The sequence below is a fragment of the Mastomys coucha genome, unplaced genomic scaffold (genome assembly GCF_008632895.1).
Source record: "Mastomys coucha isolate ucsf_1 unplaced genomic scaffold, UCSF_Mcou_1 pScaffold11, whole genome shotgun sequence".
Classification (NCBI taxonomy): Eukaryota; Metazoa; Chordata; class Mammalia; order Rodentia; family Muridae; genus Mastomys; species Mastomys coucha.
The window spans coordinates 30,125,133-30,151,845 of record NW_022196893.1 but is presented as its reverse complement, the minus strand read 5'-3'; the positions used below and the strand labels follow the sequence as shown (position 1 = coordinate 30,151,845).

The following is a 26,713-nucleotide window of genomic DNA, read 5'->3' as shown; positions in this document are numbered from 1 at the left end:
GATTATGAGGAGGTCGGTGTGGATTCGGTGGAAGGCGAGGGTGAGGAAGAAGGAGAGGAATACTAAATCCATTCCTCTAGCTCCTGTATCATGTCAAACTCCAGCTCCAGCATTAGCTGCAGGCATTGATGCTTCTGTGTTGTTTCCATTCTGTGATCATGTCTTCTCCATGTGTACCTCTTAACGTTTTCCATGATGTCTCAAAGTAAAAGCTTTAAGAAAAGAATTGTTTCTGCATATTTTTTGAGATCTGCCTCCTGTATCCCAGTTGAGCCTAGGTGGCTCAGGTGACTCATTGCTGCTTGTGTACCGGGGGAGCAGGAGACTGAGGGGGTCTCTGTGGCACCTTAGCTTCGCCAACCCTGCGGTATTAAGAGCATTTGCCAAGAGATCCTTAAGGCTGTTTGTGGTGCAGTCCTTTAAAATCTCCATTGAGGCCTGCCAGCCAGGGCTGGGCGTGAGAGTATGAGCATTGTGGACTGCAAATATGAGGGTGGTATGAAGGCTTACCAGGAGGCCAGGTCCACAAGGGTGACATTTAACTGGTCCTTTCCTACTATGAAAACCAAAGGAAGACCACGTGTGCTGGTAGGGATGGCATTACAGGATGTGGGAGCATTGGTAAATGTTACAAGTCCTCCACTTAGACCACTCTGTGTTGGGGTATTTGGTGTTTGGTTGAACAAAAGGCCTTGGACATGCAAGACAAGTGATAAACTGCTGGTATACTCCACTCTTTATCTTGAGATGTCTGTTACCTGTTGCTGGCCTTGTTACCCGTTTGGTAAATAGCCCAGGGCTGCTTCGCCTCCCAAGTGTGGGGTCAAAGGCCAGAAATAAAAGCTGGAGAGTCAGGAATACAAGGCCAGCCTGGGCTGTAAGGATCTCACAAGAAGAGCAAACAAATTAGGTATGGTGGCTTATGCTTAATGCTGGTGCAGAATAAGCAGAGAAATTCCCCTTGTGCAGCAAGTCTAACCCAGTCAAGCCTCACCTCCCAGTGAGGTTGTCAAAAACCAAACCCAGATACTATGGTGGATGCCAACAAGGGCTTGCTGACAGGAGCGTGATACAGCTGTCTCCTGAGAGGCTCTGCTCTGCCAGTGCCTGACAAATCAGGGTTAGGGTTAGGTATTTGGGAGGCACAGGCAGGTGGATTTCTGAGTTCGAGGCTATCCTGGTCTACAGATTGAGTTCCAGGACAGCCAGGCTATACAGAGAAACCCTGTCTCGAAAAGAAAAAAGTGGATGTTCACAGCCAACCATTGGACTGCACACAGGGTTCCCAATGAAAGCTAGAGAAAGGACCCAAGGAGCTGAAGGGGTTTGCAGCCTCATAGGAGGAACAACAATGTGAACCAACCACTACCTGCAGAGCTCCCAGGAACTAAACCATCAACCAAGGAGTACACAAGGAAGGACTCACTCAGCCGCATATTACTAGAGGATGGCCTTGTGGCATGTCAATTTAAGGAGAGGCCCTTGGTCTTGTGAAGGTTCCATGCCCCAGTGTAGGGGAATGCCAGGATAGGGAAGCAGGAGAGGGTGGGTTAGTGAGCAGGGGAGGGAGGATGGGATGGTGGGGTTTCAGAGGGGAAATGAAGAAAGGGGATAAAATTTGAAATGTAGCAGGCATTGGTGGCGCACGCCTATAATCCCAGCACTTGGAAGGCAGAAGCAGGCAGATTTCTGAGTTTGAGGCCAGCCTGGTCTACAGAGTGAGTTCCAGGACAGCCAAGGCTACTCAGAGAAACCCTGTTTTGAAAAACAAACAAAAACACAACAATAAAATTGAAATGTAAATAAAGAAAATATCTAAAAAAAAAAATGAGTTTTTTTAAAAACAAAAAATGTGGAGGCTGACAGATGGCCTAGCGGATATAGTCCTTTTGCAGAGGACCCAAGTTCATCCAAGCACCCACATCTTATTTTACCATCTCCAGCTCTAGGGAGCTCTGACCCCAGTGTCTACTGGCGCCTGTGTAAGTCTAAAACACCTGAAACAAGGTGGACAACTGAGAAACAACACTGAGGTTGACCTCTGGCTCCACACATGAGCACACACACACACACACACACACACAAAGAACATCATCACAAGGGTGATTTGCCAGGTGTGGTGGCACACACCTTTAATCTCAGCATGCAAGAGGCAGGGGGCAGGTGAATCTCTGAGTTCAAGTCAGGCCTCTTCTATACTGTGAGTTCCAGGACCACCAGGACTACCTAGACCCTGTCTCAAAGTAACAACTTGGGGGATGCAGAAGTGCATTGCATTTGTAGCTTAGTTTAGTAGAATGTTTGCCCAGCGTTCATGAAGCCCTGGGTTTGGTCCCTAGTCATGCATCCATCCTGGATGGTGGCTAAGGCCTATAATCTCAGGCAGGACTCAGGAGGTAGAGGCAGGACATGAGCAGACAGTTGTTTAGGGTGCAGTGCCCGGTGAAGGCTGCGGCCCACCGAAGGCTGCAGAGTTCTTCAGCCATGATTATTTCTCTCTTAAGCCCAGTCTGTTGGAGTTGCTGTTTGAGAGTCTTGTTTGTTTTTGGTTTTCAAGACAGGGTTTCTCTGTGTAGCCCTGGCTGTCCAGCTCTGTAGACCAGGCTAGCCTGGAACTCACAGAAAGAGATCCTCTGCCTCTGGCTAAATGCTGGGATTAAAGGCATCTGCTGCTACTACATCTGGCTTTTTTTTTTTTTAATTTATTTATGGAAGTCCTTTGGCCTTAGCTTCCCAAATGTTAGGATTACAGGCAAGTACAAGTGTCTGTGGCCATCTTAATATCTTTATTGTTTATGGTCAATGTGCATTTTAAAGGTTTATAAAACTCCCACATTCTCCTTCCATCTCTCATCTCTTTAAGCACTTCTGAAGAATGGGAGTCCGGAAGGTTAAGGGTCAGAGAGAGCCTTGGCTCTGGTTCTGTCTTGAAGCCCCAGTACCTTCTGGGCCCACTTCTTCCTTTGCACTGCAGATTTCCATTATGCCTTATGAGCAAGGAGTTAACAAGACCCTGTTAGGCTCCGTAGGCATGGAAGCCAGAGATGGTTCCCTTCTTCCACCACATGGATTATGGGGATCAAACTTAAGTTGTCATTAGCCTTAACATTTGCTAAAAGCAAACCAAAACAAAAACAACAACAACAACAAAACCCCCACCATGCTAAAATGGGTTTAGGGCTTAGCATTCTTCACCTTCCGCCTGAGGTCCTCGTTAACGTGGGAGGACTCCAGTTACTCATCTCACAGATGACAGGTTTAATTAGCAAGCAGAGAAGGAGATCATAGCACAGCTTTGGGCCTAGCTTTAAACACTGCCTGTTAGAACAACAGAGCGAATATGGGTCTCTCAGCCTTAGGGAGGATCCACGCTGTGATCCAGGGTAGATATTCAGAGAAAAAAGATTTCATCAAGGAAGGCAAGACGAACATTTCAGTGTGAGAAGGCCTCATTCCCATAAAATGCCTGGCAAATTCCTTAATGCCCTGCAGATGGCACCACCGACAAAGAGTTCTCCATCAGGAGAGTCAAGCCACGCCTGTGAACTCTGTCTGCCCTTGCCATCACCTTGGAGGTAAGGCTCGAAAAATGCAACAAACAGGAAGTGACCCACAGGGCATGCCTAGCATTTGCCGGCTTGTCAAATTTTGTTTTGAGGTTACTGGAGGAAGCTGTGCCTGGTGTTCCATCACGGTGAATCAGGCAACCACGGCAACCTCATACCCAAGAAGTTTCTCGGCCTGAGACCCAAATTCTCCACTCCTACTCCAGACAATAGTGGGAAAAAAAAAAAAAAGCATGGCTTTGGGGTCAACTTGAACTAAAGAAGTGAATGTTGCTACATTTAACTAAACTCAATACTGATACAAGGAAAAAATCAGTGATGCTCATCTCCAGGCTGCTACTGTTGACATTATGTTGCCAAATGAGCGTCTTCCCTGCCACTCCCAACTGACTGCTCCCGGGATGCTACTGTGTTCAAATGCTCAGAGTAAGAGGTTAACTGACGAAGGCAGAGTGCTGGGTGGTGGTGGTGCGTGCCTTTTATCTGGGATGTGGGCAGCTGAGGCAGGTGGATGGATCTCTGTGAATTCCAGGCCAGCCTGATCTATGAGTTCCAGGACACCCAGGACTACACAGAGAAACTGTCTTGAAAACTAAAAACAGGGCCGGGCAGTGGTGGCGCACGCCTTTAATCCCAGCACTTGAGAGGCAGAGGCAGGTGGATTTCTGAGTTGGAGGCCAGCCTGGTCTACAGAGTGAGTTCCAGGACAGCCAGGGCTACACAGAGAAACCCTGTCTCGAAAAACCAAAAAGAAAAAAAAAAAAAGAAAGAAAAAAAAAAGAAAAGAAAAAGAAAACTAAAAACAAAGCAGGAGAGTGTGCTCAGGAGAGTGTGCGCAGGAGTGTGTGTGCGCAGGAGTGTGTGTGCGCAGGAGTGTGTGTGTGTGTGTGCCCAGGGCCTTGTGCATGCAGGGCAATCATTCTGACAACTGAGCTACATACCCAGCCCTTCTTTGTCTTTTTATTGGCACTGAGGATGCAAATCAGTGTCTAGTGTATATCAAGCAGGCGCTTTTTTAAAAAAAAGATTTATTTTATGTATGCGAGTACACTGTAGTTGTCTTCAGACACACCAGTAGATGGCATCAGTTTCCATTACAGATGGTTGTGAGCCACCATGTGGTTTCTGGGAATTGAACTCAGGACTTCTGGAAGAGCAATCAGTGCTCTTAACTGCTGAGCCATCTCTCCAGCCCCCAAGCAGGCACTCTTGCACTGAACCAAATAGGAAATGAAAATGGGTTTAATCCAAATGGAGAGTTTCTGTTAACATCATTTAAAGAGAAGGAAGGGATGTGTGCTCATGATTCTAAGCATTTAATCGGCGGAGGCAAGAGAAACAGTTTGAGAATCCTGGGACAGTGCAAAGCATGGACCTTCGTGCACTGTTCACCGGTACAAGGCTTCTCTACAAAGCAGGGGCTGTCCTGGAACTTGCTCTGTAGACCAGGCTGGCCTCGAACTCAGAAATCCACCTGCCTCTGCCTCTCAAATGCTGGGATTCAAGGCGTGCGCCACCACCGCCCAGCTTCAGTGTACTTTTGAAACTCAGAGGAAGCAGAAATCCCTTTGGGGATCTGGAGAGATAGTGTTATTAGATTTGGGGGTCACATCATGTGCCCCAAGTCAGGTGCCACTTGTCCTCAGTAGGTGGATTTCTGAGTTCAAGGCCAGTCTGGAATGTTTACCTAGCATGTACTAGCAGGCCCTGGATTTGATCACCAGCACAGGCTAAAAAAAAAAAAAAAAAAAAATCTGGCTAGAAGATGAGATAAAGTGAAGTAGAGCTCAGAACAACAGACTGTAGGCTCAGAACCCAAACCTTTTCAGTATTAGTAATGCTATTTTGTTTCGTTTTTTTACTATGTTTGCAAATGTTTGTCCTTGGGAATGCACAGCAAGTTAAAAGCTAAGGATATCACTCTGTTCAAGACAAACATGATTTTTTTCTCTAGAGAAGTCTGTATGGGAGAAGGCCAGCAAATTAATGTAAACAAGTTAAATCTAATTATGGCAATTTCTGGTAACATGAGAAAACAGGTTACCTTGTCTGGTGATGCGGCTTTAGACTTGAGCATGAGTCCCAAGACCCACAAGACTGAAGGAGGGAGCCATTCCTGGAAGTTGTTCTCTGACCTCCAGACTTCAGAGTGCCACGAATGTGCCTAGACACATACACATAAACAATCTAAACATTAAAAAGTTGCTTTAGAGAAGGAGGTGAGGGAGACTATTGTGAGCTGTAACATTTAACCCAGGAGATAAATGGGGGGAAAGATCAGACCTTTCAAGGTCATGCTGGGCTAGGGAAGCCAGCCAGAAGTGAGTGTGATTAAGGAGACAATCCAGAGTCCTGAGGTGGGAAAGGGCGTGGCAAGGTCTACCAGGGACTGAAGACCGAAGGCCAGCATGAGGACAACACTGGATTACAGTAGAGAGGAGCTAGAGCTCAGATACAAAATCTGAGCTGACAAAATAAATAGAAAATCTGGCAAGGTGTACGTGATGTGGATTGTGGACCAGGGAACACATCCCAGCCCATCCAGACAGTGGTGGATCTGCAGTCCCTATTCTGATGGGGTATTGTTTGTTTTCTGGGTTTTTTTTTGAGACAGGGTTTTCTCTGTGTAGTACTGGCTATCCTGGAACTTGCCATGTAGACCAAGGTAGCCTCCGATGCAGATCTCTCTTTGAGAAACATTCTGGGTTAATGTGTAGGTCAGCACTGGAGTGCTTGCAATATTTACTCACAAGATCCGTTGTTCAATCTCCAGCATCATACACACGCACGCGCACATACACTCACACACACATACACATACTGGAGGAAGAGGGGAGGAAATAGTGTGAAATCAAACCCCATGGTTGGGATTTATTTAAAAAAAGATTGATACACATCAAACCAAAGCCACTCTCTCTATTGTTCAATCTCTGAGGGCCATGGAGAGGTCTGTAGGATGAATCTCCCTCACCCCAATCAGCTTGGCATACTTTACTACTGATTTATTTTTTAAATATTTTTATTTCTTTAATCATGAGAGTGTAAGAGTGTGTGTGTGTGTGTGTGTGTGTGAGCTCTCGTGCATGTGTGCGCATGCACACAGATTCCCCTTAGAGCTGAAGTTGCAAGCAGCAATGAGCTGTGCAAGGTGGGTGATGAGAATCCAGCTCAGGTCCCTTGGCATGCTCCTAGGCAGTGCATGCTCTAAAGCTCTGACACCTCTGCAGCCCTCTCTTTAAAATTAACTAATTAATCAATTCATTGAGACAGAGTCTCTCTCTATATCCCCGGATGTCCTATGTAGTCCAGGCTGGCTTCATACTCACAGTGATTTGATTGTCTTGTCTCAAGAGTACTGGGATTAAAAGCATGTGCCACCACACCTGACTTACTTTATTTTTAAAAAGACTTTATTTTTAATATTTAAATTATGTGTATGAATGTCTCAATTACTGTTTTATTGCTGTGACATAAAAATAAAACAATCGGTCTGGTGAGATGGCTCAGTGGGTAAGACCATCAACTGTTTTTCCAAAGGTCCTGAGTTCAAATCCCAGCAACAACATGGTGGCTCACAACCACTGGTAATGAGATCTGACACCCTCTTCTAGTGCATCCGAAGATAGCTACAGTGTACTTATTTATAATAATAAATCAATCTTTGGGCCAGAGTGAGCAGGCAGGGTTGACTGGAACAAGCAGAGGTCCTAAATTCAATTCCCAACAGCCAGATGAAGGCTCACAACTATCTGTACAGCTACAGTGTGTACTCATATACATAAAATAAATAAATAAATCTTAATTTAAAAACAAAACAAACAAACAAAAATGTGACCAAGGCAACTTATAAAAGAAAGCATTTAATTTGGGGTTCACAGTTCCAGAAGTTAAAGTCCATGACCATCATGGTGGGGAGCATGGCAGCAGGCAGGCATGGGTGCTGGAGCAGCAGCTGAGGGAGCATGGCAGCAGGCAGGCGTGGGTGCTGGAGCAGCAGCTGAGGGAGCATGGCAGCAGGCAGGCATGGGTGCTGGAGCAGCAGCTGAGGGAGCATGGCAGCAGGCAGGCACGGGTGCTGGAGCAGCAGCTGAGAGCTTACATCTGATCTACAAGCTGGAGACAGAGTAACAACCGGCTCAAAGCCTACCCCAGTGACATCCTTGCTCCAACAAGGCCACAAGCCTCCTAGTCCTTCCCAATCAGTTTCACTAACTGTGAAGTGAAAAATGTCATAATACCTCCACCCCACAAAAAAAAAAAATCACAAGAATGATCTGTAGCCCAGTCCAACCTCAAAAGTCCACATGGAACTGGGTGGCGGTGGGCAGCAGTGGGCGGCGGCAGGCGGTGGTGATGGCCGGGCAGTGGTGGCACACGTCTTTAATCCCAGCACTTGGGAGGCAGAGGTAGGTGGATTTCCAAGTTCGAGGCCAGCCTGGTCTACAGAGTGAGTTCCAGGACAGACAGAGAATCCCTGTCTCAGACAAACAACAACAAAAAAGGCCCCATAATCATTGACAGTTTCAACGTAGTTTAAAAGTCTAAAGTCTCTTCTGAAACTCACAGCAATCTCTTAATTATAACCTCCTGTAAATAAAATACAGAAGCAAAATGCACACTTCTAACATATAATGGAACAGAGTATACATTTTCAATCCAAAGGTGAGTCATGGACATAGTGAGGAAACACTGGGCCAAAGCAAGACAGAAGCCCAGCCGGGCAAACTCCAGCTCCTGTAAGACTGTATCTTAAGTCCAAGGACGCCCGTGGCTGCACTCTTCCCGCTTTGCTGATTACAAAGCATTTTTCTCCCTTGGCCTGGCTCCACTCTGTCTGAAGGGCTCCTTGGCAGAGATCCCACAGCGCTGGCACCTCTAACATTCTGGGGTCTCCAATGCTATCTATCTAGGCTTTACTTTCGCTGCTTTGTGAGATGACCTATTCTGACCTCCATTCAGGGACTCACTGTCCTGCACCTGGCCACAGTGGCTCTCGTTCATCCTGTAGGAAGATGCCACAACCCCTTTACTCCTGTGTCCTTCAAGATTCTAAACAAAGAAGCATCTGCCTGGTGGTGGTGGTGATGGCGGCGGTGGTGGCGGTGGTGGTGATGGCGGCGGTGGTGGCGGTGGTGGTGGCGGTGGTGGTGGCGGTGGCGGTGGTGCTGGAGAGATGGCTTAGTGGTTAAGAGCACTGACTGCTCTTCCAGAGGACCTGAGTTCAATTCCCAGCAACCACACGGTGGCTCTCAACCATCTGAGATGAGATCTGATGCCCGCCTCTGGGTGTCTGAAGACTGCTACAGTGTACTTACATATAATAAATAAATAAATCTTTAAAAAAAAAAATAAGAGAGGAGTGGGCAGGGAGGGAAGGGCAGGGAGGAAAGGAACTAAGTGGCTGATTGTTGCCAAGTTAGGCTGTTTGGAACCTGGCCCCTTCCTTGAATTATATTCCCATGAGATTTGATTGGTTGCTCTCCTTTGTTGCAGAATTAGCTGCGTGGGGGTCTTGGTCTGGGGACACCACTCTCTTTGCCATATTCTGCACCAGGTCTCTCCTTCAGCACCAGCTTTGGCTCCAACTCTACATCTACATTTCCTGATGCTCTTTGTCACCTCGTCACTCATCTGTGCCTTTTTTTTTTTTTTTTCAAGACAGGGTTTCTCTGTGTAGCCCTGGCTGTCCTGGGACTCACTCTGTAGACCAGGCTGGCCTCAAACTCAGAAATCCGCCTGCCTCTGCCTCCCAAGTGCTGGGATTAAAGGCGTGAACCACCATCACCTGGCTCATCTGTGACTTTTGTGTTTCTTTTGGCCTCATGTGTTCTCTCTCATGGTAGAGCTGCAGAAGAGGGATCACTAATAACTAATGACTAAACAACAAGGTCAATATGAGGTCTCTAGCCCAAGTGTTAATATTGTTCCTTCTGGAACCTTTGGAGCCGGGCCTCCATAGTCCACATTGCTCTCAGTACTACTGTCTGTTAAGCCCCAATTACAGCACTCATTAAATTTTCTACTGCAAAGTCCCAAAGTCTTCCGCGGTCCCCCCAAATCAGCACTGTCAGGCCTGTCACAGTAAGGACCCACTTCCTGGTACCAATTTACATCTTGGTGAGTTTTAAGTTGCTGTGATGAGGCACTATGACCAAAGCAACTTATAGAAAAAGTAGTTCTTGGGGGCTCTTTAGAGTTCAGACGGTGGGTCCATGACCCTCGTGGTGAGAAGCCTGGGTCAGGCAGGCAGGCATGGCTCTGGAGCAGTAGCTGAGAATTTATATCTGACCCACAAGCAGGAAGCAGAGAGAGGGAGGGAAAGGCATGGGCTTTGGAAATCTCATGCCCACTTCCAGTAACATGCCTCTTCCAACAAGGCCGGATCTCCTAGTTCTTCCCAAAAGGTCCCACCACTTGGATACCAAGTATTCAAATAGAAAGAGCCAAAGCTCATTTTCATTCAAACCACTACAATGTGTTGGTTTGTGTGAGTAAACGCCCCAAGGGGCCAGGACTACTGGATTTCCCTAGAACTGGAGTGGCACCTGCTCTGGGAGCTGAAACCTGGCTTCTTTCCTCCTGAAAAAGCCATAAGTACTTTGAATCACTGAGCCATCTTTCCAGCCCCCCACTGAGTGGTCTTTTTAGCTGCAGACACATTTATGTTTGTTTGTTTGTTTTTTAACCAATCAGATTTATATATCAATAATATCACAGTTTATGAGATGCCAATATAGTAATTAAAGGACCAATTGATAATGATAAAAGCTTTATCCCAATTAATCTAACCTTACGAAATCACAACTATTTGTGGCTGGAAAACACCACGCAGGTTCACATCCACAGCCACCTTCCTTCTCCCACATTGATTGATTTATTTATTGATTGATTTATCTATCTATCTATCTATCTATCTATTTATTTATTTATTTATTTTTGGTTTTTCGAGACAGGGTTTCTCTGTGTAGCTCTGGCTGTCCTGGAACTCACTCTGTAGACCAGGCTGGCCTCGAACTCAGAAATCCGCCTGCCTCTGCCTCCCAAATGCTGGAATTAAAGATGTGCACCGCCACCTTGAACTTTTTAATTATTTTTAAAGATTTATTTTATGTATATGAGTACACTGTAGCTGTCTTCAGACACACCAGAAGAGGGCATCAGATCCCATTACAGATGGCTGTGAGCCACCATGTGGTTGCTAGGAATTGAACTCAGGACCTCTGGAAAAGCAGTCAGTGCTCTAACTATTGAGCCATCTCTCCAGCCCCACTTTTTGTTTTGTTTTGTTTGAGTTAGGCTTTCTCTGCATAACCCTGGCTGTCCTGGAACTCACTCTGTAAACCAGGCTGGCCCTGAACTCAGAAATCCGTCTGTCTCTGCCTCCCAAGTGCTGGGATTAAAGGCATGCGCCACCACTGCCCAGCACTTTTTAATTTTTTAAGACAATGTTTCATGTCTGGCTGGCCTTGAACTTGCCATATAGGCAAAGGTGACCTTGAACTCTGTATTGGAGTGCTGAGATTACAGATGTACACCGCCAGACTCGTTTATGCATTGTTGGGGAGCAAACCTTGGGTTTTGTGCATGCTTGGCAGCACTCTGCCTACTGAACTACATCCCAGGCCTCCTCCTGGATGTTTATCATTCCTACAGCTTCTAAATTCTGTGAGGGAGGAGCCAGGCCTTCCATGCCTGTCTACTCACCACGCCTAACACCTACCACCATATCTTGGACCTGAATCTTATGCATGCCAATAAACAGGAATGAAATGCTCTGGTTTGACTCTAAGTCTTTTAGTTGTTTTTACTATACTTTGTTGAGATGATGTCTGGTTTTGGTTCATTTTTGCGACCATGTCTATTAGGTAGTCCCAGTTAGACTGGAACTCACTAACCGGAGCTGGCCAACCACACCCTTCTGCCTCAGCTTTCCATCTTTCTGTGTGCTGGAATTACAGGCTGGTCCCAACACATTCTCCAACCTGATTTGCATTTCAATACTGTCATTAAAGTGCAATGCTTCTCATAGCTGAAATAAGTATCAGAGGACAGGTGGCTTTTAAAATCATTTGCTGGCCAAGCCTGATAACCTCAGTTCAGTGGCTGGGACCCACAGTGTGGGAGGAGACACTTAGCTGCCCACAGTTGTCCTGTGACCTCCACACGAGCCTTGGCGTGAACGTGCGTGCACACGTTGACACACACACACACACAGACACACACACAGACGCACACAGAAACAAACATGTGTGAGTGTAAAACTTAAAACAATGGTGGCATGTGTCTTTAATCCCAGCATCGGGAGTAAAGGCAGATGGATCTCTGTGAATTTGAGGCCAGCCTCCTCTAAATATTGAATTCTAAGAAAGCCAGGACTATGTAGAGGGGCCTTCTCTTAAAAACAAAAAACAAAATAATGCCAACAACACAGAATTTGCATATAACATATGCATATCGCCCCACATATTTAGAATCAACCCTAGAGCGCCTATACAGACTATATTCCTTAATACAGTGTAAGTATTACATAAATAGTTTAGGGCATAACAGCAAGAACACAAAATCTGCACACGTTCAGTACAGACATGACTTTGTTCCCAAGGTTTGTTCCCCGTGGTGTTGGGGAGTCAAAGCAAAGGTCTTGCTCGTGTGAAGTTCTTCACCACTGAGTTACATTCCCAGCCCCAAATGTATTTTGCTGCTGTCTTAGAAACAGGGTCTCTCTTTATTCCAGATGTGTTTTTAGACTTGGTCTCTCATTAGGACTTGGGGCTACATGAATAGGGTTCACTGGCTAGTCAGTAAACCCTAGGGATCCTCCTGTTGGCACCTCCCCAGCCCAGCCCCAGGACTGGGTTCACCAGCATGCACTACTAATGAATTGTGGGTGATAGGCATGGAACTTAGCTCTTCCTCCCTGCAGGGTAGTCCTTTACCAACTGAGCCATCTCTGTAGCTAACCCTCCCAAATTTTATTTTATTTTCCTTTTGGTTATTTTTTTGGTTTTTTTTTTTTGGTTTTTTCGAGACAGGGTTTCTCTGTGTTGTAGCTCTGGCTGTCCTGGAACTCACTCTGTAGACCAGGCTGGCCTCGAACTCAGAAATCTGCCTGCCTCTGCCTCCCAAGTGCTGGGATTAAAGGCATGCGCCACCACCGCCCGGCTTTTGTTTTTTTTTTCCTTTTGTTTTTGAGATTAGTTGAATCCATGGATGTAGAATCTAACAATGCAGAGGGCCAACTAGGTAAACATATATGTCTATGCAAGGATGTATTTTTTGTTTTTTTGAGACAAATTCTCACCATGTTACTCTGGTTGGCCTAAAACATTATGTAAAGACCAGACTGGCTTTGAATCCACCTGCTTCTGTCTTCCTAGTGCTGAAATAAAAGACATGTGCCACAATGGCCAGATGGTTTCTAAGTCTCAAGGACCAACCGGGCCAACCTCTATTTTCTAGTCTCAAATTCTTGTTATGACATTAAAATTAGATAAAGGCTAAAAAGAGAACGGCACCTAGAAGGTAGTTAATGTTTGGGAATTAATGTTTTACTCAGTCCACTCACCAATATTCCCTATGACATTTCCTCAGTTTCAGGATAGACCCGGCCTTGTAGCACATGCCTATCACTTAGCAATCAACTAGGAAGCTGAGGGAGGTCGCTGAGAATTCAAAGCTAGCCTGATTTGCATAGTAAGACTGTCTCAACAAATGACATTTGTCATTTCATGACATTTTTTAAAGTCTCCTAATCGGGTTTTTTTTTTTTTTTTTGGTCGTTGTTTGTTTTTTCAGCTATTTGTTCTCTAATACCCTAGGCCTTCCACAAAAATAATTGAGCGAAGCCGGGCAGTGGTGGCGCATGCCTTTAATCCCAACACTTGGGAGGTAGAGGCAGGGGGATTTCTGAGTTCGAGGCCACCCTGGCCTATAGAGTGAGTTCCAGGACAGCCAGGGCTACACAGAGAAACCCTGTCTCGAAAAAACCAAAATTAATAATAATAATAAAAATAAAATAATAATAATAATAATAATAATAATAATAATAATAATAATAATAATAATAATAATAATTGAGCGAAAGCTGTCTGGAGTGGCAGGGGAACTCCAATAACAAATTGACCCATAGAAAACGCTATGGGTCCCTGGGTTACAAGCAGCCGTCCCTTCTGAAAGCCCCGCGGTGCCTCCATCTCGACAGTTTGCCCGATCCCAACCTTATTCCTTTAAACTAAAATCCTGGCGGATATAGATCCTGGAACTCTCACACCACAACCGCGGATCACGCCGACTCTGCGTTTTAGAACAGCTTACACAGCCAAAAACATCCCGCCTCCCTTCCCAAAACGTCCTATCAGCGCACCCCTAGCGATGACCGACAGTCTCTGAGGAGCCAATAAGCTCCGCTCTTCTGAAGAAGCCCGCCCAGGCCTGTGTCGTCACTGGGCACCGAGCCTGGCACTTCCGCGTAGCTGGGCGGCGGGTACTTGCGTTGAAACGTGCTTGCGAGTGACCCCACCTTAAAGGGGAGGGAACCGACGGGCACCCGAGCCCTTTAAGACCAGGCGGGCTGGGGCCTGCCCCTTTAAGGGCGGGGCGCCCGACGGCAGACTCTGAGCCCCAGATTACCTTGAGTTTCCGTCACGGGCAGCGAGGAGAGGCTCTTGGGCTGGGTCCGGGTGCTTGGCGGGCGGCGGCGGCGGCGGCCTCCTCCCCGCTCGTCCTCCCCGGGCCCGGAGACACCCCCGCCCCAGTCATGCTGAGCAGAGTATGGAAGCGGCTGACTACGAAGTGCTATCCGTGCGAGAGCAGCTGTTCCACGACAGGGTCCGCGAGTGCATCGTGAGTCCGGGACCTGGGCGGGAAGGGGCCGGGCCGAGGTGGGAGGGGCGCTGCGGTGGAGACGGGAAGTCCCGCCGCCTGGGCTCCGGGGCTCCTCGACCCCCGCGAGAGCCGGGGCCGGGATGGTCGCCTGGGTCTGTCCCTGAGCCGTAAACAAAGCCGCCGGGCCCCGGTTCCTCGGCCGCTCGCCCCTCCCCCGCCCCTTCTCCGCCCCCGTGGGCGTTCCTGGCGGCCGGTCCTCTAGTGTGGAGCATCTGATCCTCTCGGAAAGGATGGGTTTGCTTCGGGGCAAGTTGGTGTGCGCGTTCCCCTTAAAAGTAGATGAAGGGCAACCCCGGCTGATGTTGGAATGAAGGGAGACTCCGGTCACTTGGAGCAGTTAAGTAGGGGAGTGCGGTGGTGGCGCGAGGGGCGAGGCAAGAGTGGGGGCTGGAGTGGGTCCTCTCACTAAGGAAGAAAGTAATCCTGTCCGAGATGGGTTTTGTAAGAAGTGGAGGTGGAGGAACAGCGAGGTTTCCCCGCCTGGCTTCCCTCCCCTTTCGTACTGGTTGTTTTTATTCCTTCTGTGACTGAATCCTGGGCCTCTCGGATGCAGCATGCCAAACACAAGCCAATACAATGACACACACCCCGCACGACTTCCGGATAATTTGTTGGACGCTCTGGAAGACTGGGTTTCCAGCCATTCGGGGAGCTCTCCCGTGTGTGTGGGGGGGGGAACGCGGGGGGCAGTGTCAGGAGTCCAGAGTCCGCAGTGATCCTGCACACATCTAGCCTGCATTTCTTATTCCTTAGCATAACCTCGAATTGCAGCTGAACCTTCCATATAGCAGTGTGCTACTCTAGGGTTAGAAGTGCCCGTGGGACTTAGGGAAATATATCTTACTTGGGCCTGCTTCGAATGATAATCTGTCTGCTGTTTCTCCCAGAGTGCTCTGCACATGCTAAATAAAAAAGGAAGGGTTTGGAGGAGTGGAAGGAGATCTTACTGAAGAAAGGGGAGGGCCCAGCTGGAGTCATTCTTCATTTTTTTTCAGGCTGAGCTTTAGGCTGCCCCTTGGCATGCTTGGATTGAAGAAAGGGTGAAGGGGGACAGGATAGACCTAGATCTGCCCTTATTTATCAACGAGGGCATAGGAGTATCTAGCCCCAGGATAAGAGTGGAGTAGCATCCCTACGTGTTCCTTGGGAGAAGTACACATTGGGGATCGGACATACATATCATGGGGGTGCATCCAGGCCTTAGAAAAGACTGACCACCTGGAGGGATGAGCCCTCAGAGACTGCTCAGTCTAGGTCTCTGCCTCCTAAGTCATCAGCTCAGGACATCAGCTCCAGCCGAGAGCAGGGGAAAGTTTCTAGTGCTTCCTGCATGTGGCTCCCATCCGGGAACTAGAGAACAACCTGGGTAGGAGGTGGGGGTGCAGGCCTTCAATCCCAGCACTCAGGACTCGCAGGCAAGCTGATCTCTGAGTTCGAGGCCAGCCTGGTCTATAGAGTGAGTTTCAGGACAGCCAGGGCTACACAGAGAAACCCTGTCTTGAAGGGGGAGAGGGAGAGAGCAAGAGCTGAAACAGCTTAGCCTATACTGGAAGTGCGTGCAGCTCCAGGCCTGACTGACCTCTCCAGCTCTTCTAGCTTCTTGGCTATTATGCAAATTCAAGACCAAAAGGGGCAGAGCAGCCTATTGTAAGATCCAGCCTCAGCCTCAGTGGTTCCTTCTATGAGGACTCCTTAGGTCAAAAGCTACCACTTTATCCTCAATGCAGGACTTCTTGGTCTCCTCTTTGTCACTTACAGATTTCTTCCTCTTGGGTCAGTTTATCTTGGAGACTAGAAGACACATGAGACCGATCTACGTGCCTACCTCAGATGCAGTGACGTTTTTTCTTTTGTTTTTCTGAGACCTTAGAGTAGTATAGAGATGTAATGCTTGTACTAGTCATCTGTCCAGGTTCTAAGCACTCAAGGCCGTGTGTGTCCTAAGATACATGGCCCTGAAGTTGGAAGTTACTTGGGGTAGAGTCTCAGGAGTGACTTTTTTTTTTTTTTTTTTTTAGATTTATTTATTAATATACATAAGTACACTGTAGCTGTCTTCAGATGCACCAGAAGAGGGCATCAGATCTCATTACAGGTGGTTGTGAGCCACCATGTGGTTGCTGGGATTTGAACTCAGGACCTTTGGGAGAGCAGTCAGTGTTTTTACCCGCTGAGCCATCTCCCAGCCCCAGATTACCAGTTCTGGAAATGCCGGGCCTGACTAAAGCCTTCTCTTAAGCTAAATGGGCCCTTGTCTGGAGCAGCTCTGTAGATGTGAGTTTTAGGAAGTGGCACCTGGAGCACACTTTCTCAGGACGGCCGAGTGCCGAGAGAAGATGCAGCCGTCTTCCCTCCAGCCTGGCCCATTCTCTGTCTCTCTCACTCTGCGGCCCGGTGTGGGGCGTGGGGGTACGTGTGCTTGCAGATGAGTTATTCCTGTGAGTTTCTCTGTTAGCCTGTCAAGGTGTGCTTGAGGCTTGTGGACAGACAGGCTTTCTCTGTGTAGCCCTGGCTGTCCTGGAACTCACTCTGTAGACCAGGCTGGCCTGGAACTCAGAAATCCGCCTGCCTCTGCCTTCCAAGTGCTGGGATTAAAGGAGTGCGCCACCACTGCCCCACTAACCACTGTCCTTCTTAAAGCCCTCCTCTCCTTCCTTTGTAGCTTAACTAGAGGGAATTCAGCAGTGCGACACATAGAACCCCACGATGTGTGGATGTATGGAGCTTTCTATAAAGGCCCTTGAGGCTGTGGAATGTGCTCGTGGCTGTAGAATGTCTCATTCCAGGTTGCTTTTTGCCACAGATCTCAATACTTCTGTTTGCAACACTCTACATCCTCTGCCATGTCTTCCTGACCCGCTTCAAGAAGCCTGCTGAGTTCACCACAGGTACTCTGACTTCCCTACTCTCAGCCAGAGCCTAGTTGCCACGGGGCTGGCCTCAGAGGAGTGTGTGCTGGTGCATGCTGGGAAAGGGCAGGCACCTCTCCCAGGCTGAGCTGCAGCCTCTGCATCTTGAGCCCTGTTATTCGCACAGAGCTGAGAGGGTGGTAGATGGAATGTCTCCAAGCTTTGCGCTTCTTGTTACTTAATTACTTTATTTGTATATGTTTTTAAGTTAGAGAACAAACTCATGTATTATTGTAGATTTTTCAAGATCAGGTACCTCTTTCTTGGTTTTATTTTATAGACAATATCTCACATAGTCCTGCCTGGCCTCACACTCTTTATGTAGCTAAGGATGACCTTGAACTCCTGTTTCTGCCTCCCAAATCCTGGGCTCCATGGTGTGTGCTGCCACATTCTGTCCAAGTAGTTTCTCCCCCTTTTTTCCCTCTGTGTAGTAGCGTCTTCCTGGAACTCACTGTGTAGACCAGGCTGGCCTTGAGCTCACAGAGATTGACCTGCCTCTGCCTCCCAGATTCTGGGATTAAAGGCATGCGCCACCACCGCCCGGCCCCATTTAGCTTTTCTAATCCTGTTTCTTCCTATAAAGTGGGCATCCTGAAGTCCACTTGGCACTTTATCACTGGGAGGGCCAGAGGAGAGCCTTCCGCAAACCTTAGTTAAGTAGGTGCCTGCAGGGAGACCCTTGGGTGTGTGTTTTATGTTGGTTCATTTCCATGCTTCCCAAGGTTTGGTGATGGTGGTCTTTTTCTGTGTAGAGCCTAAGTGTTCCCAGACTATGGCTTGTCGTCCTGTGGATCTCTGATGGGGACAGAAAGCACTGTCCCAGAGCCTAGACCCGATCCGACCTGCTCAAACACCCAGCCAAGCTGTCTCCATCAACACTTTTCCCTTGGGGATTTTTCTCTGGGAATCCCCTTCTCCCTCTAGCATTTCTTTTCCCTCACCCTGCACTGAGTGTGAACAGTCCCACAGACTGCGGTGTGTTTATTGTGTCTGAGCCCATATAAAGAGGAACCTGTTCTGATAGCGACAGTGGGAGGAGGGAGAGGAGCAGGGGATTTGGGGTCTATATTCTGTGTAATGGTTGAGGACCCCTGATCGCTACACTGCCACCTTGTTTAGAGAACAGGCTGTGAGGTTTGTAGTGTAAGTTCTACCAGAGCCTCCTGTTGAGTACAGGCAGGGGACACGGTATATATTTGGTCCCGGAGCTGCCTTCTGATGTCTTACTGCTTCCCCTCCTGTCTGTCTTTTGCAGTGGATGATGAAGACGCCACAGTTAACAAGATTGCGTGAGTGTCACCGTCCTCAAGCCCGACTCCAGTGACTTAGGAGCTGGGAGCTAGAGTCCCCTAGAGGCAGGAGAGAAGGAGCTGTCATCATCCAGTAGAGAGAGTTTCTACTTCCACCCTATTTCTGCCATCCCAGGGATGCTAGAAAAGCTGCTGTTCCTGTCTCCCTGGTTAGGCCAGGAGCTTTTAGGAGCTTCATGATCAGGATGTTAGCTAGGGCGTGAGTCACCAGGAAATGGCTTCAGCTTGGCTTCACCTCCCAAATGTCAATGTGGGTGGGGAGTGGAAGGGGGAGACAGGACGGTGGAAACAGGGCAGGGCTTGGTGAAGATTAAAAACCCCTGATGGGCCAGGCGGTGATGGTGCACGCCTTTAATCCCAGCACTTGGGAGGCAGAAGCAGGCGGATTTCTGAGTTCGAGGCCAGCCTGGTCTACAGAGTGAGTTCCAGGACAGCCAGGGCTATACAGAGAAACCCTGTCTCGAAAAACAAAAACAAACAAACAAAAAAACCTAAGAGAGACCTCGTCTCGATCCCCTAACCCCCTTCAAAAAATACCCTAAGGGCAAAGACCGTTTGGTTCTTAGAAGAGAGGTCTCATTATAGGCACTGCCTAGTGAGTAGCAGCCCTTACAGAGGAATGTGGAGATGCCCTCTCTGCATTGACAGGTGAAAAGACTAGTGTCTCTTGTGAATTTGTTTCCAGCTGGTGCAGCCCTTGGCACAGGCATTGCCTATGAGGTTGGGTTTAGGTGGCCTTTATCCTCTGTGCTAATGCCTTCTTAAAGGGCATACCATATGGAGCAACTGAGCTCTTATCCAAAGAGGCAAGCTCAATGTGGATCCCTAAGCAGAGAGGGGCAGCCACGCCTCTTGCTTTCTTAGCATTACTACTGAGCTCTGTAGGATATATGGAGAGGGTCACAGTCCTGGGATAGCCTAGAGAAGTGACTCTGCAGGTAATCAGGTGCTCATCCTATGTGCCAAGGCTACCCTGTAGGTGGGGACTAGCCAGGGATGGCAGTGGGCAGAGCCTAGATGGATAGCTCCTTCCCATTGGTACAGGGTTCTAAAAGCCCTGGTGCCCTTGGGAAAGAAATGGCTTCTAGAGCCGCAGGGACAGCGAGTGCTGGGCTGACACACCCTCTTCCCCTCATAGGTTGGAGCTGTGCACCTTTACCCTGGCGGTCGCCCTGGGTGCCGTCTTACTCTTGCCATTCTCCATCATCAGCAACGAGGTGCTGCTCTCATTGCCACGCAACTACTACATCCAGTGGCTCAATGGCTCCCTCATCCATGGTATGTGGCTGGAGCAGAGCCTGGGCTAGGGAGTAGGGCAGGTAATTAGGAGACCCAGGAACCTCGGGTTCGCTCAGCAGACACGCCTCCCACCGCAGACACGCCTCCCCCGCAGACACGCCTCCCACCTGCGGAGTCGCCCCTCAGTGACCAGCTCTGCTTTTCTTTTTTGGCTCTAGGTCTTTGGAACCTCGTCTTTCTCTTCTCCAATCTGTCCCTCGTCTTCCTCATGCCCTTTGCATATTTCTTCACAGAGTCTGAAGGCTTTGCTGGCTCCAGAAAGGTAAGTAAGTGTTAGTTAGCCCCAGCCAGAGCTCTTCTACGGAGCTGGCACCAGCAGATGGTTTGTGGCCTTCAGTCGGAGTTAAGGGCTGGGACGAGAGGTCCAGGGCTGTGGTGACAGGAGAAGTCAGTGTCAACCATTGCGAGTTAAAATTGAGACGGAGATCTCTTAGCTGGAGAGTTACTATCTTACTGTTGTAGCTGCTACCGGAAACCATTGTGCCAAAGGTGAGAGAGAGCATAGGACGTCCAGGCTTGTTCCACTGCCTTCTGCCTCCCTGCTGATCCTTGCATTGAGCAGGCTGACCCACAAGTGAGAGAGCAGAGAGTGATAGTGCTGCAGATATCAGGGACGGAGTCCTCCCACCAGAGGAGGAGGCTGAAGGTGTCTGGGGGTGGGGCTTACAAGTGACTAGAGAGAAGCACTCCTCCTGCCTTCTGTGTCCTTGGTCTCCAAGTCTAGGCATAGCTCTGGTGTATCCTTCTTCTGCTGTACTCATTTCTCCCTGCTGTAGGGCGTCTTGGGCCGAGTCTACGAGACAGTGGTGATGCTGGTCCTCCTCACGCTGCTTGTGCTGGGCATGGTGTGGGTGGCGTCAGCCATCGTAGACAACGACAAGGCCAGCAGGGAGTCCCTGTATGGTGAGAATTAAACTGTCTGTCACTCTTTCTTGGCTCACCTAGCTTCAGAGGTCTGGCGCTGTGCTCATGCAGCTCTGGGTTCGGGGCTGTGGTGAATGAAGCAGGGCCTCAGGTGCTGCCCAGCTCACGAATCCACGTACGCCACGGCTCTGGGCTCCAGCTACTCCTAAAGCATGACTCTGCACGCTGCAGAGCAACCAAGTCTTCAACAGCCAAGTTTTTGTTTTTGTTTGAATGTTTTTTGAGACAGGGTTTCTCTGTGTAGCCCTGGCTGTCCTGGAACTCACTTTGTAGGCCAGGCTGTCCTTAAACTCAAGAGATGTGTTTGCTTCTGCCTTCCAAGTGCTGGGATTAGAGGCATGCACCACCACTGCCCAGCCAAACACTCAGGTCTTGAAAGACCATTTAATATCTAAACCAAAACAGAGCTCCAACTTTTCCCTCTTTTTTTAAAGAGTTTACTTTTATGTGTATGTGTGTTTTCTCTGTCTGTGTACTACATCTGTGCGGTGCCTGAAGAGGCCAGAAGAAGTCATTAGATCCTCTGGAACTGGAGTTACAGGTGGTTGTGAGCTGGCTTGTGGGTACCAGGAACTGAACCTGGGTCCTCTGAAGGAGCAGATAGCTCTTAAGTGGTCTTAACCACTGGGCCACCCGTCTTCCCCATCCTACCTCCTAAGACTCACTCTTTAGAGCTTGTAATTTGAGCTCAGGAGACTAAGTCAGGGTAACTGCCAAGAGTTCATGGGTTTGTATAGTTAGTTGGAGGCCGTCCAGGACTATAGAGAAAGATGCTGTCTTAAGAACAAAAGAAAAGGGGCTGGAGAGATAGCTCAGCAGTTAAGAGCACTGGCAACTTCTTTAGGGGACCCGGGTTCAATTTCCAGCACTCACATGGCAGCTCACAACTGTATGTAACTCCAGTTCCAAGGATCCATCATACCAGGCATGTGTGCGGTTCACATATCTGTAAAGAAAAAGAAAAAATACTGGCCCTTTAGTGAGCCGTGAGCCATGTGCATTTAATCAGCTGTAGTCCTCTTCCACCTCTTCTGCAGTCTAAAGTTCCAAACTGATCCAACATACAGAGAACCGCACAAGTGATTGAAATGATAGGTCATCAGTCAGGCATGCAAGCACACATTTTAATCCCAGCATTCTGGAGGCAAAGGCAGGTGGATCTCTGAGTTCTAGCCCAGCCAGGGGGCTACTAATGAGACCTGTTTTAAAATATATAAATGATAGTTGTAAATCCCGGGCTGTCCATGAAGTCATTCCATGTCAACATCCTGGTTCTCTAGGATCACAGGTATATGCCAACTATCCCAGGCCTTCCATCTTAGAATTGAGAAGTTTCATTGTAATATCTGCCTTGCCTACCGTGGGAGAAGATCTGGCTGCACTTAGCCCTGGTCACCTGTATCAGGTGGCAGCTGTCCCCACCTGTGCTACCTGACTGTAGGTCAGAACATCTCAGGACATGCTCTTGTCTAGACTCTGAGCCCTGTCACCTAGAGATCAGACATGAGCAAACCAAGCTGACATGCCTTTTGTTGTTGTAGACTTCTGGGAGTACTACCTCCCCTACCTCTACTCATGTATCTCCTTCCTTGGGGTCCTGCTACTTCTGGGTAAGTGTCAGAACCTAGGCATCAGTCGGGGTGGGGAGGGAGCGAAAGGCCTGGCATGTGACTGACCAGCTCTTGTGCCTGCAGTGTGCACTCCACTAGGTCTCGCCCGCATGTTCTCTGTCACTGGAAAGTTGCTGGTCAAGCCCCGGGTATGTAGCACTCCTTTCGTCTTATGCAGGGTCGGTTTCCTGGGTCCGAGACCAAACTGTGAAACGGACCTAGAGTTGTGTTGTGCACAGCTTGCAGATGGCCACACCCTTGCCTGGCTTCTGTGTCCCCACCCCACTCCCCTTCCGGTCAGTCACCGGGAGCTGGTCAGAACACCGAGAACTGGAAGGGATCCAAAGCTGCTGGGCACGGGATGGTGCATAGGAGTTAGAGGGAACAGAGCTGTCGGCCATAGGAGTTAGAGGGAACAGAGCCATCGGGCCAGGAGCCTCTGACGCTCCTCCATATCTGTCCGCCGCCCTCAGCTGCTGGAAGACCTGGAAGAACAGCTGAACTGCTCAGCCTTTGAGGAGGCAGTGCTGACTCGAAGAATCTGCAGTGAGTCTAAATCCCTCCTTGCTTGGGTGCTGGCCCCGCCTTAGCAAGGACTGAGTCCTAGAAGGAAGTGTGTCCTCTGCCCTCAGATCCCACCTCCTGCTGGCTGCCACTGGACATGGAGCTGCTGCACAGACAGGTCCTGGCTCTGCAGGCACAGAGGCTCCTCTTGGGTATGTGGCCTGGTACTTTCCCCAAGCAGAGGAGTTCCTTGTTCCAAGTACTTACTAACAACCTCCCACCCCTGCACAGAAAAGCGGCGGAAGGCGTCAGCCTGGCAGCGGAACCTGGGCTACCCTCTGGCCATGCTGTGCCTGCTGGTGCTGACGGTGGGTTTACTAGCCTTGGTGGGGACTCCACTTAGTGGGTTCTTGGGACTTTAGCTTCCTCCGGGAGGACAAAGGTGTGCGTTAGCATGATTGTCATCCGTAGTAGAAGTCACTGCTAAGAGGGCCTACTTTATATGCTGCCCATGCTGAGTAAGAACATCCATTCCCACTTTGTGGACAGACACCACTGACTTGCCCAGGTCACACACAGTCACTGGGAAGGTATACAGATTTGCCTTGGAGTGAGAGTAAATTAGGACTTCAGGAATAATCTCAGAACAAAAGGTACCATTTCCTAGGTCATCGTGTGTGTGTGTGTGTGTGTGTGTGTGTGTGTGTGTGTGTGTGTGTGTGTGTGTGTGTCTGTGGAGGGGGAGGGTTATGCTGGAGATTGACCCAGGGTTTTGCACATGGTAATCCAGTGCTCTGCAGAGCTACCCCTCAACCATCCCTGGAGGTGTGCTTTCTGGTTAGGCTTTTGCAGTCCACCCATTTGGAAGCAGTTTGTTGACTGACATTCAAAGGGCTGTCATGCTAGCAGCGGCCTGGAGGAAAGCAAAGCTTAGCTGTGGGCGGAGCAGGGATGATGGGAGTTTTGACCTTGCTGCTCACAGGGCCTGTCTGTCCTCATCGTGGCCGTCCACATCTTGGAGCTGCTCATCGACGAGGCTGCCATGCCGCGGGGCATGCAGGTGCGTACGGCCTTGAAAAAGGGTAGGGAAGCTGGATAGAATGTCTCTTGCTATTACCCTTCCTGAAACAGGTAGACTGGACGGGTTCCAGGCCAGAATGGGCTACAGGGTCAAAGTTGCACCAGTTAGTACTCCAGCATAAAGGGAGAGGTTGGAGAGACAGAGAGAGACGGAGTGCAGAGGAGAGGGCAGGGAAGGCTGGGTGGCCCTGGGGATGTCTGTCCCTCACTAATGCCACCCCACCCACAGGATGCTGCCCTGGGCCAGGTCTCCTTCTCCAAACTGGGATCCTTCGGTGCCATCATCCAGGTCGTGCTGATCTTGTATCCTTCTGGAACTCCTGTGGCCTCTGCCCACCAAACCTGCCTCCAGGACTCTCCCCTGGGAGCACTGGGGAGGGCACCAGGGAGGCCACATGTCTTTATCAGAAAGAAGGACATACTTGGTCTTGAGGTCTGGGGAGATAACTCAGTCTGTTAGGTACAGACAGAAAGATCCTGGTGGCTGTTCAGGAGTCAGTCTAGCCAAACTTCAGGATTGAAATACCCTGTCCCCCAAAATAGTAAGGCAATGGGCTGGCAGGGTAGGCCAGCGAGGGCAGAGGGAGGACTCAGCCGTTCAGAGTGCCTGATGCTCTTTCAGGAGAGCCTGGGTTCAGTCACAAGACCCCAGGTCAAGTGGCTCACCACTGCCTGCAACTCCAGCTCTAGGACCCGACACACTCTGGCCTCTGCAGGTATCTGCATTCACATGTACACACTGCCCCTCCCCACACTAGATGTTTATCTTTTTAAATAATTCACTTTTATGTGCATTGGTGTCTTGCTTTTATGTGTGTTGACACTCCTGAAACTGGAGTTACAGACAATTTTGAGCTGAGAATTGAACTCAGGACCTCTGGAAGAGCAGCCAGTACCCTAACTGCTGAGCCATCTCTCCAGCCCTAGGAAGTATTGTTTTAAAAAGACAGTTCAGTGGGTAAAGGGGCCCACTATGCAAGAAGCCTGAGGACCTGAGTTCATCCCTGGGACCTCACAGTGGCATCAGAGAACTGACCCCTGAAGTTGTGTGTGCACAAGTGTGTGTACAGTGGCACCCATGTACACAGGCACACGACATACCAGTAGGTCATGTGGAGAGTAATAGACGACACCCAGCCTCGACTGCAGACCTCTGCACACACTTGTATATGCTGCTACCTTGATCTTGGAAAGGTCTGAGGGGGGCAGTCATTGGGTTCCTCTAGAAGCTGTCAGGTTCTTCCCTAACACGGTGGCAGTTACCTGATGGTGTCCTCAGTGGTGGGTTTCTACAGCTCGCCGCTCTTTGGAAGCCTGAGGCCTAGGTGGCAGGACACATCCATGACACAGGTAGCCACCCGGGGGTCTGGGTGCTGGTAGCTTTGCTTGGTTGTTTCTCTGTGTAAACAGCTCTGGCTGTCCAGGAACTCAGAGATCCTCCCGCCTCTGCCTCCCACATGCTCAGATTAAAGGTGGGGACTGCTGCACCCAGCTGTGCTGGCAGCTCTTGCCACCTTTGGCTCTTCTCTGCTCTCACATAGATAATTGGGAACTGTGTCTGTCTCCTGGTCCTCAGCTCGGCACTTCCTGTCTTCTCTAGAACCCTTGGTGAGTAGTGAGGGAAGGGCAGACAGTCCGAGCTTAGTAGGGAGTTTCAGGCCTCAGCTACATAGGGAAACCCTGAAACAAGAGAAAACTTCGGGGGCTGCAGAGATGGCCCAGCGGTTAAGAGCACTGACTGCTCTCCCAGAGGTCCTGAGTTCAATTCCCAGCAACCACAGGGTGGCTCACAACCATCTGTAACAGGATCTGATGCCCTCTTCTGGTGTGTCTGAAGACAGTGACAGTGTACTCACATACAAGGAATAAATAAATCTTTAAAAAAGAAAAGAGAAAAGTACTGCCCAGGTCTCACTGATCGCCCTGCCTGGGCCTCCCTAGCAGGGAGCTCTGTCTTTAATGCCTTTTGTTTTTAAAATGACATTACGAGTGGGTGGGTGGTGACTGTGTCCGAGGACAGTTGCAGGAGCTGGGTTTCCCTGAGAACATGTAGGGAATTGAACTCACATGCAGCTTGGCGGCAAGTAGCTGTCCCCTGAGCTATCTCTCTTAGCCCACATTTTGTAATTTGGATTAGAAATGCTTTCTCTTCTATGCCATAGGAATATGGAGGAATTAGGCTTACTGGTCCATTAATTATTCCGATAGATGCAGGGATGCAGTAGGAGTGTCTGTTTAAAGGGGGTTCAGGTCTGTGACTTGAGAAGCTTGTGACAGGGGGTTTAGAAGGATTTAGGCACAGTAGCTTACACCTACAGTCCTGGGAAGCTGATGGCAAAAGAATGACAAGTTGTTTGTCATTCCCAGCTGCATAGTCCAGACAGGGGACTGCCTCAGAGGTGAATGGTTTAATAGCAGACAGCAGACAGGATGCATACTGCCTTCATTGTCATAGTGCATGGTTTTCTGTTTCCATGGGAGAAACCAGTCCAGAGTGTGTAAGGAACTTGCCCTGTGTCGCTCGGCTGTCTAGAAGTGGGACTGGGATAGAAGCCTTGTGATGGCTATGTGCTCTGCTGTACCTGAGTGGGACTGGGATAGAAGCCTTGTGATGGCTATGTGCT

At 49.1% G+C, this 26,713-nt stretch overlaps 1 protein-coding gene and 1 long non-coding RNA gene across 3 annotated transcripts in view; one reads left to right on the top strand and one right to left on the bottom strand.

The window, feature by feature from the left end:
- Positions 1-4,736: 4,736 nt before the first annotated feature.
- Positions 4,737-14,603, bottom strand: LOC116079251. Its single transcript, XR_004113844.1, has 3 exons — positions 14,196-14,603; positions 5,611-5,730; positions 4,737-4,780 (listed from the first exon to the last, which is right to left on the bottom strand). It is a non-coding gene; the product is annotated as an uncharacterized LOC116079251 (long non-coding RNA).
- Lmbr1l (limb development membrane protein 1 like) overlaps positions 14,026-26,713 on the top strand; it is a 14,198-nt gene continuing 1,510 nt past the window's right edge. The window contains exons 1-15 of one of the 2 annotated variants that reach the window (XM_031355133.1): positions 14,026-14,408; positions 17,254-17,338; positions 18,618-18,651; positions 19,811-19,950; positions 20,130-20,233; positions 20,748-20,874; positions 22,437-22,505; positions 22,590-22,654; positions 22,979-23,051; positions 23,138-23,221; positions 23,301-23,377; positions 23,992-24,069; positions 24,319-24,392; positions 25,349-25,439; positions 25,631-25,697. In XM_031355133.1, the coding sequence (XP_031210993.1) occupies positions 14,337-14,408; positions 17,254-17,338; positions 18,618-18,651; positions 19,811-19,950; positions 20,130-20,233; positions 20,748-20,874; positions 22,437-22,505; positions 22,590-22,654; positions 22,979-23,051; positions 23,138-23,221; positions 23,301-23,377; positions 23,992-24,069; positions 24,319-24,392; positions 25,349-25,439; positions 25,631-25,697 (1,240 nt within the window). In that variant the 5' untranslated portion in view covers positions 14,026-14,336. Of the gene's footprint in view, positions 14,409-14,445; positions 14,788-17,253; positions 17,339-18,617; positions 18,652-19,810; positions 19,951-20,129; positions 20,234-20,747; positions 20,875-22,436; positions 22,506-22,589; positions 22,655-22,978; positions 23,052-23,137; positions 23,222-23,300; positions 23,378-23,991; positions 24,070-24,318; positions 24,393-25,348; positions 25,440-25,630; positions 25,698-26,713 lie in introns of those variants that run through there. The other variant, XM_031355143.1, reaches the window with a different exon arrangement.